Genomic DNA, 12,461 nt, shown 5'->3' with positions numbered 1-12,461 from the left:
TAAATCCTTATAGAAGGAAATAAAATGGGTCATGTGTTGGTTTCTTTTGTTTCGTGATACGAAATAATATAAATGGTGGTGACATGGTAAGGGAAAAGAAATAAGGGTTTTCACTTCTTTTCTTGTTTTTTTTTTTTTTTTTTGTCACTATAAATTATATTTTACAAAAATTAATGATGAGTAATAATTTCACTCTTTACATAATATATTTTGTAAGGTTTCTTTCGTAACAAAATAATAATTAGTAAAAAATGGGAGATATCACACAAAATGAGTAAGAGGTCCAGAATGATAACCAGGAAGAAAAAGGAGAAACAAACAAGGGGGAATGAAGACATGAATGTTTGAATGAACTCGAGAGTTATGGTGTATTCTGGCCACTTATGTTTTGACCTTAATGCTTAAAAGGCATCAATATTTATGGCTTTTGGACTCTTGGTTAATACTTGATAGGTCAAAACCACATTGAGTATTACCCAATTTCTAAATATCGGGATCATTATTGATTCAGCCATTCTCGCACAAGATTGCCTAATCACATCTCCTTTTTTTCATTGAGGTTAGCAATAGCACATTGAATGATTGTGATTCCAGTGGATCATTATTAAATGGGTAAAGTGCATATAACCCTCTTAAACTTTACTCTCTCTCCATAAAAAACCCCCCTGAATTTTTATTGTGAAAAAAAACACACTAAACTTTTCCAATTTTTGAACCCCTAAAAACACTGTTCCGTTTGGTTTTATCCGTGAAAGAGGCACGTGAGCTCTGCTGTTAATTCAAAATAGCAATTCCACCCCTTGTTACCATTAAAGAGAATGGGTAATGCTACACTGCCTGATTAATTTTTTTCTCGACACTACCGACTCCTACGTGGCTGTCCACGTGCCATCCTAACCTCTCACCATCTCAATCTCATTATCTCTCCATAAGGATTTAGAAATGACGCGACGTCTCCCAAGCAGTAACTGAACGAAGAAGAGCGGACTGAACCAGCTAGAGTGTTGGCGACGGAAGAGTGTAAAAAGGAGCGCCGACGAAACAAATCTTTAATGGGCTTTCAACTTCTCGCTTGCACTGGGTTTCGGCGATGTGAAGGGAGCTCGGATCTCTCTATCCATAAGGATTTGGAAACAGTACAATGTTTCCGGAGCAGCATCTGAAACAGCGATGAGCAGACCAACGAGAGCGTCGGTGGCAAAACGGTGTAGAAACAATCCTCGACCCGCGGCAAGGCGCATGAGAGCGTGATATTGAACAAGTTTAAAGCCGGTGAAGTCTTCGGCGTCAGCATGAATTGTAGATTGATTATAAGTGGGACGCAGAGAGAACTCTACGACGGATAGGACATCAGTGCGAAACCGACAACCAAGGACTATGTTTGGACTTTGCTCGGCATGAATGAACAAACCCAAGGTGAGCACTGAAGTTTTCGCGAATGAAAACAATGGTTATTTCCATTAATGCTTAGGTGAAATTAGGCATGTTTGGCGCTAAAATCAGGCATGTTTAGCGCTAAATTATGTAAATTGTAAGGCTTTGTTTGGTCAACTAATAAAGTGATAAGGTATATGTTGAGATAAGGTGTTGTGTTGTCATGATTTTATTGGTTGTTCAGACACATCAGCAATATAAGCCAATTAAACACCAAAACAGTGTCGTTTTATTAAATGGAAAGCTAGTAATCTAATGTTTCTGATCAGCTCCGGTGCCAGCCATATTTAATTTGTCCTTAATTTGTAGATTTTAAATAGTTCAGAGGGTATACTTAGTTTAGGGAGTTTTATACTTTTAGCTAAAAGTTCAAGGGGGTTATATGCACTTTACCCTTATTAAATATATTCGGCATGTTGCTAACTTTCTTTGTCGTGGCAGTTGATCACCAGTTCCTTTGGTCAGATTTAGCCTTTGATTGCTTTAAACGAACTTAAACTTCTTATCTGACCATTCTAAAATCCTTCAAGGTATTCCAATGATTATACATATTGTGGTATTACTATTGCATAAAATATTTTCAAATTATTTAATTGATTTGTGACATGTTATCGATAAAATAATATCTTATATGATTTGTGACACACTATTGGTGAAATAATATCTTATTTAATTTGTGACACTAAGTTAATGAAATAATGTGGTATTATGTGATACCCCTCGGATCCGAGACACGGGTTGATCAGGCCCAGGCCCAAACCCGAGGGAATATCAAACAATTAATATTTTATAACGAACACGGAATATAAAATGAATTAAGAAATGAAAGTTGAAAGCTGAAAAGAGAACTAAAAGATAATCCTTAAATAATTAAATACTTAAATCTGATAAACCAAATATCCATAATTTGAACAACTCGGGAATCCATCTCTAGTGGACCCCTAATAAAAATCTCATACTGAATGAAAGTAAAATGAAAGATAAAATCCAAATCCAAGATCTGGAAAGAAACCCTACATCGTCGGTAGAATAGAAGATCGTCTCTGCTCAGCACGAACAAGCTCAAGCCTGGAACTGACGTACACCTGAAAAATAGGAGTGGGTCAGGCCCACGAACAAGTTCTAACCTACTACAATCCAAGCAGAGGCTCGATACGCATGTACATACTAAATAGTTCAACAATAACTAATAATCCGTACATAAATATATCCACACTACTGGACTCTCGCTAGGCCATGAAGGGGGTCTCAACCTGAATAGAAGGCATCACACAATACGCACCTGAGTGGGCATGAGTACCTAAACCTAAATAGGGTATACCTCAACCTTCACAGTCAGCTACACATCCAACTGCATATACGCACCCTAACCGTCGACACTGAGACTCAAGCTCATGACACGGTAACATAAAAATATATCTAAACTCCGTTTCTATCCATCCACAAGAAATCCAGTAAGTCACTCGGCGTATTCAACCGTACCGACTTATATATATAAGGAGGATTGTATTTTATAACCCGTGCCCTTACTCCAAAATAGGTAGAACTTAGCAATTTGAGCTAATCCAAACCTAGTATGTCACCGTCCCATACCGGTACATACAATCCAATCCGTCCAATAGTTGATAAAGCATCGATAATAATAACAACAATATCAACAATTCCATACTAAACATAATAGAATGCATTAGCAACCATTCCTTAAAAATACCAATAATTGATTCACATTGAAAATATAAATATCAATGTCAACTACTCCTTACTATGCATATTGAAATAGATAATCAACATGCTTATTTACATTCACAGTTGATAAAATAATGACCATATAAATGTCAATACCAACAGTTCCAAACTAAACATGTTAGAACAGATTAACAAACATGCTTAAGTAAGCCAATTCAGAATCTATAATTTGATCATACAGGGCTTTATTTGTAATTATGACCTATTCCCAGTTTCCATAGAATTAACAGAGCCTAAATAGATATTTTCCCACTCAAATCTATAATATGCAAAATAAATATAAGTAATCTATTATACTTATAGTTTCCTGTCCAACAACTTGACGCACTAACCGTTAAATTTAATCATCAACTAATTGTCAGTGAAATATAAATTTTTAGCATAATTTCTATCTCCCTGAACATATAATTCGAGTGGACAAGCTCTCACAGAAAATTTCTAATATAATTAAGAAATTAGAAACTCCAAATCCACACAGTCTACAAGACATTCGTAATTAACTCTATGTAATCCTAATGATTAATGTTTTGTGTCCAATTCTATGTTAATCTGGTCTTTGCATATTTATGTTTACCCTAGACCACTTTTAAACCATCCATTACAGTATTCATTCTCCACTAAAACATAATAAAACAACCACTAGGAAGCCTAATCACTGAAAAGTGGAAAAACAACCAACAGAACCAAAAACCCACGAACAAACAACCTAGAGCCGGCTCCAGAATATTGGAGCCGCCTCCAATGGCCCTGGAGCCGGCTCCTAGACCATTGGAGCCGCCTCCAGTCCAAGGAGAGCCGGCTCCAATCCAATAGGAGCCGGCTCTCTCCCTCCTCTTCTTCGTGTTCTCCTCTCCGGTCGCCGTTTACGCTTCCGATACTTCACAGTATAGGTTTTCAGAGAGTTTAACTTAATCCCAGAAGATTCCAACCCTTAATTCAGTCCTTATTATGCTACTAATATGGATTAAACCAAGAATTAAACAAAAAAGTTCAAAGTTTAAACAGTTTACAATTTAAAAGCAAATTCAGTTTCAGTAAAACTCTGAACATGAAACAGCTAACGTTTTTAGTTTTTTTAAACATGTAATTCATCCTGGAACTATTGAGTATGCAAAGAACACGAGTATAAGGGAGAGAGTAAGGTTAGAACTTGCCTTTGAGATCTTTGTCCAAAAATCTCTACGCCGTCTCTAAAGTTCCGATGAAAACCAACGTGAACCCTCTCTGTTCTTCCTTTGTCTCCACAGTCGTATAGGTTTTGTTATGTTTCTCAAACCCTAACCAAACATCTAACATATATTTATAGGATTTTACTAAACCCTAAGCCCCAACTGAAAACCTAACCGGCCCATCCAACATACTGAGAAACCTACGACGGCTTACAAACTGATTATAAAACCCTACTTATTAAATCATGACACTTACCAATTTAAATTTACAATAAAGAATTAAATATAACACCATTTCAATTAAACACATAATTAATGTAAATAAATCAAATAAATTAATTAAACCCAAAGAAACAAATAAACCAACCAATTACTTCAAAGAACACAAATAAGGCAAGGAAATCAAATAAATAAAAACCAATTAAAACAATTAATGAACCAAAAACAATTAATGAACAGAAAACAATTAAACAAAATACCGAGACTATCCTTTTGAAAATTAGGGGTATTACATTCTTTCCCCCTAACAAAAGGAATTCCGTCCTCGGAATTCGCTCTTACCTTCTTCCAAAATTCCCGAAAACTGCGAGCGAATGACATCTTCCCGTTCCCAAGTAGACTCAGCCTCATTGTGATGACTCCACTGAACACGAACCAAAGGAATAACCTTATTATGAAGAATCTGATCTCGTCGGTCGACAATACGACACGGTGGCTCTAAATAAGTTGCATCCGGTTGCAACTCAATCTCCCCAACATCGATATGCTGATACCGATCCTCATCTCGCAGAAATTTTCGCAACATGGAAACATGAAACACGTTGTGAACGCGATCCAAAGTATCCGGAAGTGCCAACCGATAAGCGACAGCTCCAACTCGATTTGTAATTATGAATGGACCGACAAACCGCGGAGACAACTTCCCTTTCTTCCCAAAACGCATAACACCCTTCATAGGAGATACTTTAAGAAGAACCTGATCCCCAACCTGAAACTCCAAAGCACGAGTGCGACGATCAGCATAGCTCTTCTGCCTACTTTGGGCAATACGCATGCGATCTCGAATAAGAGCAATCTTTTCAGAGGTATCCTTGATGAACTCAGGACCTAAGAATCGATTCTCTCCAACCTCCATCCAACAAACAGGTGATCGACACGGTCGACCGTATAACGCCTCAAAAGGTGCCATCCCAATAGTCTTCTGGAAACTATTGTTATAAGCAAACTCCACAAGTGGCAAATATTCCTCCCAGTGGCCCTTGAAATCCAGAACACACGACCGAAGCATATCTTCCATAATCTGATTCACCCTCTCAGTCTGTCCGTTAGTCTAAGGATGATAAGCAGTACTAAGGTGTAACTTCGTACCTAAAGCCTGCTGAAAACTCTTCCAAAATCCAGATACAAAGCTCGAATCCCTGTCCGATATAATAGACAATAGATATTAATATTACATTAAATATTGTTTTGTTCAACAAGATAATATTTAATTGATTTATGACACACTATCACTGAATTAATATATTATCTTCGTGAAATAATGTGGTATCACGGTTGCATTGAATATTTATTTACTCTAATGTCAATGTTATTCATAAAAGGCCTTTATAGGCTTGTCAATCGATCCAAAATAGTTAGTAATTGACTTTTTTCTTAATTGATTCACTCAAATATTTATTATCTTCGGACTCTCGGTTAATATCTGTTAGGTCAAAATTACGTCAGATATTACCTAAACTCTAAAGATTAAGATCATGATTGATTTTGTTATTCTCGCACAAAGCTATCCCGATCACATCTCCCTTTTCATCGAGGTTAGCAGTAGCTCATTGAATGATTATAGTGGATCATTATTATTATTAAAAGCATTTGGTGTGATGTTGACTTTTTTGTCATAGCACATGACTACCTGTCACGACCCGATATAGAATTACTAATAAAATACATTTCGATGTCATTTACAAAATCCTTATAAATTGTAGATTGATTATAGGCGGGACGCAGAGAGAACTCTACGACGGAGAGGACATCAGTGCTAAACCAACGACCAAGGACTATGTTTGGACTTTACTCGACATGAATGAACAAACCCAAGGTGAGCACTGAAGTTTCCGCGAATGAGAACAATGGTTGTTTCCATTAATGCTTAGGTGAAATAAGGCATGTTTGGCAGTGAAATCAGGCATGTTTGGTGCTAAAATCAAGCATGTTTGGCGCTAAATTATGTGGACTGTAAGGCTTTGTTTAGTCAACTAATAAAGTGATAAGGTATATGTTGAGATAAGGTATTGTGTTGTCATGACTTTATTAGTTGTTCAGACACTTCAGCAACATAAGTCAATTAAACACCAAAACAGTGTCGTTTTACTAAAGGGCAAACTAGTAATCTAATGTTTCTGATCAGCTCCGGTGCCACCCATATTTAATTTGTAGATTTTAAATAATTCAGGGGGTATACTTAGTTTAGGGGGGTTTTGTGCTTTTAGCTGAAATTTTAGAGGGGTTATATGCACTTTACCCTTATTAAATACATTCGGCATGTTGCTAACTTTCTTTGTCGTGGCAGTTGATCTATAGTTCCTTTGGTCAGACTTAGTCTTTGAGTGCTTTAAACGAGCTTAAACTTCTTATTTGACAATTCTAAAATCCTTCAAGGTATTCCAGTGATTATACATATTGTGGTATCACTATTGCATGAAAATATTTTCGAATTATTTAATTAATTTGTGACATATTATCGATAAAATAATATCTTATCTGATTTGTGACACACTATTGGTGAAATAATATCTTATTTGATTTGTGACACTAAGTTAGTGAAATAATGTGATATCGATATTACATTAAATATTTTTTTGTTTAACAAGATAATATTTAATTGATTTATGACACACTATCACTGAATTAATATATTTTCTTAGTGAAATAATGTGGTATTACGGTTGCATTGAATATTTATTTACTCTAATGTCAATGATACTCATAAAAGGCCTTTATAGGCTTGACAATGGATTCAAAATAGTTAGTAATTGACTTTTCCTTAATTGATTCACTCAAACAATTATTTTCTTTGGACTTTCGGTTAATACCTGTTAGGTCAAAATCACGTCGGGTATTACCTAAAATCTAAAAATCAAGATCATGATTGATTTAGTCGTTCTCGCACAGGGCTCGCACAAGGCTATCCTGATAACATCTCATTTTTCATCGAGGTTAGCAGTAATGCATTGAATGATTATAGTGGATCATTATTATTATTAAAATCATTTAGTGTGATGGTTACTTTTTCTGTCGTGGCACGTGACTACCTGTCACGACCCGAAATATAATTACTAATAAAATACATTTCGATGCCATTTACAAAATCCTTATAAATTGTAGATTGATTATAGGCAAGACGCAGAGAGAACACCACGACGGAGAGGACATCAGTGCTAAATCGACGACCAAGGAGTGTGTTTGGACTGTGCTCGGCAAGGATGAACAAACCCAAGGTGAGCACTGAAGTTTCCGTGAATGAGAACAGCGGTTGTTTCCATTAATGATTAGCTGAAATCAACATGTTTGGCACTAAATTATGTGGACTGTAAGGCTTTGTTTGGTCAACAAATAAAGTGATAAGGTATATGTTGAGATAAGGTATTGTGTTGTCATGATTTTATTGGTTGTTCAGACACGTCAGTAACATAAACCAATTAAACACCAAAATATTGTCGTTTTACTAAAGGGCAAACTAGTAATCTAATGTTTCTGATCAGTTCTGGTGCCAGCTATATTTAATTTGTCCTTAATTTTTAGATTTTAAATAGTTCAGGGGGTATACTTAGTTTAGGGGGTTTTTATGCTTTTAGCTGAAAATTTAGGGTGGTTATATGCATTTTACCCTTATTAAATACATTGGGCATTTATTAACTTTCTTTGTCGTGACATTTGATCACTAGTTCCTTTGGTCAGACTTAACCTTTAAGTGCTTTAAACGAGCTTAAACTTCTTATCTGACCATTCTAAAATTCTTCAAGGTGTTCCAGTGATTGTAAATATTGTGGTATCACTATTGCATAAAATATTTTCGAATTATTTAATTGATTTGTGACATGTTATCGATAAAATAATATCTTATCTGATTTGTGACACACTATTGGTGAAATAATATCTTATATGATTTGTGATACTAAGTTAGTGAAATAATGTGGTATCGATTTTACATTAAATATTTTTTTATTTAACAAGATAATATTTAATTCATTTATGACACATTATCACTAAATTAATATATTATCTTGGTGAAATAATGTGGTATCACGGTTGCATTGAATATTTATTTACTCTAATGCCAATGTTACTCATAAAAGGCCTTTATAGGCTTGTCAATGGATCCAAAATAGTTAGTAATTGACTTTTCCTTAATTGATTCACTCAAATATTTATTATTTTCAGACTTTCAATTAATACTTGTTAGGTTAAAATCACGTTGGATATTACCTAAAGTCTAAAGATTAAGATCATGATTGATGTAGTTGTTCTCGCACAAGGCTATCCCGATCACATCTCCCTTTTCATCAAGGTTAGCAGTAGGGCATTGAATGATTATAGTGGATCATTATTGTTATTAAAAGCATTTGGTGTGATGACTTTTTTTGTCATGGCACGTGACTACCTGTCACGACTCGAAACAGAGTTGCTAATAAAATACATTTCAATGCCATTTACAAAATCCTTATAAATTGTAGATTGATTGTAGGCGGGATGCAGAAAGAACTCCATAACGGACAGGACATCATTGCTAAACCGACGACCAAGGACTGTGTTTGGATTGTGCTTGGTAAGGATGAACAAACCCAAAGTGAGCACTGAAGTTTCCGTGAATAGAACAGCAGTTGTTTCTATTAATGCTTAGGTGAAATCAGGCATGTTTGACGCTATAATCAGGCATATTTGGTGCTAAATTATATGGACTGTAAGGCTTTGTTTGGTCAACTAATAAAGTGATAAGGTACATGTTGAGATAAGTTGTTGTGTTGTCATGATTTTATTGGTTGTTTAGACACATCATGTGATGACCCTGTGGGCGGGTGCGAAACACTGTCAGGCTACCACATTGGCGAGTTACGGGTGCACAATCCCACATCGCCTGGGTAAAGGAAAGGTGAAGTGCTTATATGTAGGTGTGTTACTCCAATTGGTATGAGGCTTTTTGGGATAAAGCCCAAGAGCAAAACTGTGCGGACTCAGGCCCAAAGCAGACAATATCATACCATATGGTAGAATAGGTCGTTACAAATGGTATCAAAGCCTGACCTAGCCAGAAGTGTGCCGACGAGGACATCGAGCCTCCAAGGGGGGTGGATTATGATGACTCTGTGGGCGGGAGTGCCGTGGGTGGGTGCGAGTGCCGTGAGTTGATGCGAGACACTGACGGGCTACCACACTAGCGAGCTACGGGTGTACAATCCCATATCGCCTGGGAAAAGGAAAAGTGAAGTGTTTTTATGTAGGTGTGTCACTTCAATTGGTATGAGACCTTTTGGGGTAAAGTCCAAGAACAAAACCGTGCGTGCTCAGGCCCAAAACGGACAATATCATACCATGTGGTGGAGTGAGTTGTTACAAATGATATCAGAACCTGACCCAGCCGGAAGTGTGCCGACGAGGACGTCGGGCCTCCAAGGGGGTGGATTGTGATGACCCTGTGAGCGGGTGTATCGTGGGCTGGTACGAGACACTGACATGTTACCACACTGGCGAGTTACGGGTGCACAATCCCAAATTATATGAGAAAGGGAAATGTGAAGTGCTTATATGTAGTTGTGTCACTTCAATTTGTATGAGACTTTTTGAGATAAAATTTAAGAGTAAAATCATACAAACTCAGGCGCAAAGAAGACAATTTCATATTATGTGGTGGAGTGAGTGGTTACATTAAAGTTTATGAACTTAAGTGTCAAGTTATCAAAAGGAAGTTAGCAAATTGGGCAATAAGAAATATATGGTGTTACTTTCAAGAAAGTTTGGAAAAAAAAATAATAATAAATAAATAAATATACCAATGAGGCAATAATATGTTTGGTTTGTCTGCCAAAAAGTTCTGATAATGTTTATAGTTTAATCTAAAAATCTGAAATGTCAAACACCACTTGTTCTATCAGTCATAAAAGGCTGTGGGAGAGTGGACATTTGACTTTGGAACCACTTTGCGTGAAATATTACAAAGATCACCCTCTCTTTCTTTTTTCAGTAGTCCAACGTATCTCAAAGTTTTTTTAACTTCCTTTGCTCAGATAAACAGTTCCAATGAAATCTCATTTTTCCTCAACTTTTCTAATTTTATTTTGCTTAGCAAGGACTTGCTATGGAGGTGTTCTGTTTTCCTCTCTCCCACAAACTCTTGTAGTCAGTGCCTCTCCTAAACAAGGCCAAGGTAATCTTCTCATTTACACAATCCTCTCACTTCTTCCATACAAAACTCCACCTGTGTTTTCTTTGGATTTTGTTTTCTTAGGTTCAAGGGGCTCAAAATTTTAAGCCTTTATTCAAACTTTTAGAATTTAAAACATCATACTCATAAATTTCAGCCTGAGAATCCATGAGAAAGTAGAGAAGTAAGTGGTTGAACATGTGTTTTTTTCCCCAATTCAGGATGATAAGATTTAATTGATTTGTGATAAGCTGTCGGTGAAAATAAGATCTTATCTGATATGTGACATCATGTCGGTGGAATAACGTAATATCACTGTTTTTTAAAAGTCTGTTAATTCAACACGATAAGATTTAACTGATTTGTGACATGCTGTCAATGAAATAAGATCTTATCTGATTTGTGACACTCATTCGGTCCAATCCCACTCATTAAAGGCCCTTGCACTTGTAATTGAATTTTCCTAAATTGATTTTTACTCTAAATATTATCAGAAGTAATGTGATTTCCTCATTTGGTGCAGTCCTAAAAGCTGGAGAGGACAACATAAATGTGACATGGTGGTTGAACCAGAGTTTTGCAGCAGGAACAGATGAGTCATACAAGGATGTGAAGGTGAAGCTCTGCTATGCGCCTATCAGCCAAGTCGACCGGTCATGGAGGAAAACTGTGGACAACATGGACAAGGACAAGACCTGCCAATTTACCATTGTTAACAAACCTTATGAAAGAAAACAAAGCATTGAATGGAGCATAGCGAAAGAAGTGCCCACTGCTACTTATTTTGTGAGAGCCTATGCTTATAATTCTGCAGGCAAAGAGGTTGCTTATGGCCAAACCACTCATGCTAAGAAGAGCATCAACCTGTTTGAAATCCAAGCAATCGGCGGTCGCCATCTTTCCCTCGACATTGCTTCTGTTTGCTTCTCTGTCTTTTCTTTGGTGTCCTTGCTTGGGTTTTTCTTGATAGAGAAAACTAAGAGGTCACCAAATAAGTGATCATTTTCCTTTTTTTCTTTCTGGCCATAGAATTCTATCATTTTTTTTTTCTTAAGAAACTATTAGTGACAGTAAATTGTTAGTTTACAGCTCTTAGAATCTTCTCCACAACTTCATGGTCATAAAAGTAGTGTAAATTGCATCAGCCATCAATGGATAGTTCAATACTAACAAGGACTACCGACGAAAAACAAATAGATAAAAAACTGGCTTCTTATTTGAACATAACACAACCAAATTTTCAACTGCAAGCAAGAAAGTGATGGTACACCGAACAGCAAGATATCAAATGTTAAACAGGATGTCTATAAATTCGGATCAAATTATCGTGATCACACAATGTGGAACTTTTTAACTCCATGGAGAACATGATGATTACAATTGGTCCACCTACACAAAAAGAATGCAACTTGTGTTGCCTTAATAATTCTAAATGAAATGATTCCTGGAAGCCATTTCACACACTCCTAGTACTGCATGATGTGTGATTGAATAAGCCAATAGACGAGCCTATATTCAAGACAACGGCTTCCTTTACTATTTTCTGGAAGTTGCTGTCCTGAAACAAACCTACAATGTTTTGCATCCATATAGGAATCAGGCCATGACCATACATTCAGATTTCGTATCTCAGTAAATCCCTGAAAAGAAACCAACTTATATAAGCATTTGCATAACGAGAAAAGAACTGCAGTAAT

At 36.4% G+C, this 12,461-nt stretch overlaps 1 protein-coding gene across 1 annotated transcript; it reads left to right on the top strand.

Moving 5' to 3' along the window:
- The first annotated feature begins 10,507 nt into the window (after nt 1–10,507).
- LOC132304256 (high-affinity nitrate transporter 3.1-like) lies at nt 10,508–11,874 on the top strand. Its single transcript, XM_059801849.1, has 2 exons — nt 10,508–10,767; nt 11,288–11,874. The coding sequence occupies exons 1-2, from the start codon at nt 10,641–10,643 to the stop codon at nt 11,761–11,763; spliced, it is 603 nt and encodes a 200-aa protein (XP_059657832.1). The 5' UTR covers nt 10,508–10,640; the 3' UTR covers nt 11,764–11,874.
- The last annotated feature ends 587 nt before the right edge of the window (nt 11,875–12,461 follow it).

This window comes from Cornus florida, unplaced genomic scaffold, assembly GCF_030987335.1.
Source record: "Cornus florida cultivar Cherokee Brave unplaced genomic scaffold, ASM3098733v1 CherokeeBrave_3.0.0_Hap2_Chr04, whole genome shotgun sequence".
Lineage (NCBI taxonomy): Eukaryota > Viridiplantae > Streptophyta > Magnoliopsida > Cornales > Cornaceae > Cornus > Cornus florida.
Note: the sequence above shows the minus strand (reverse complement) of the source record. Positions and strands in the feature narration are given on the sequence as shown.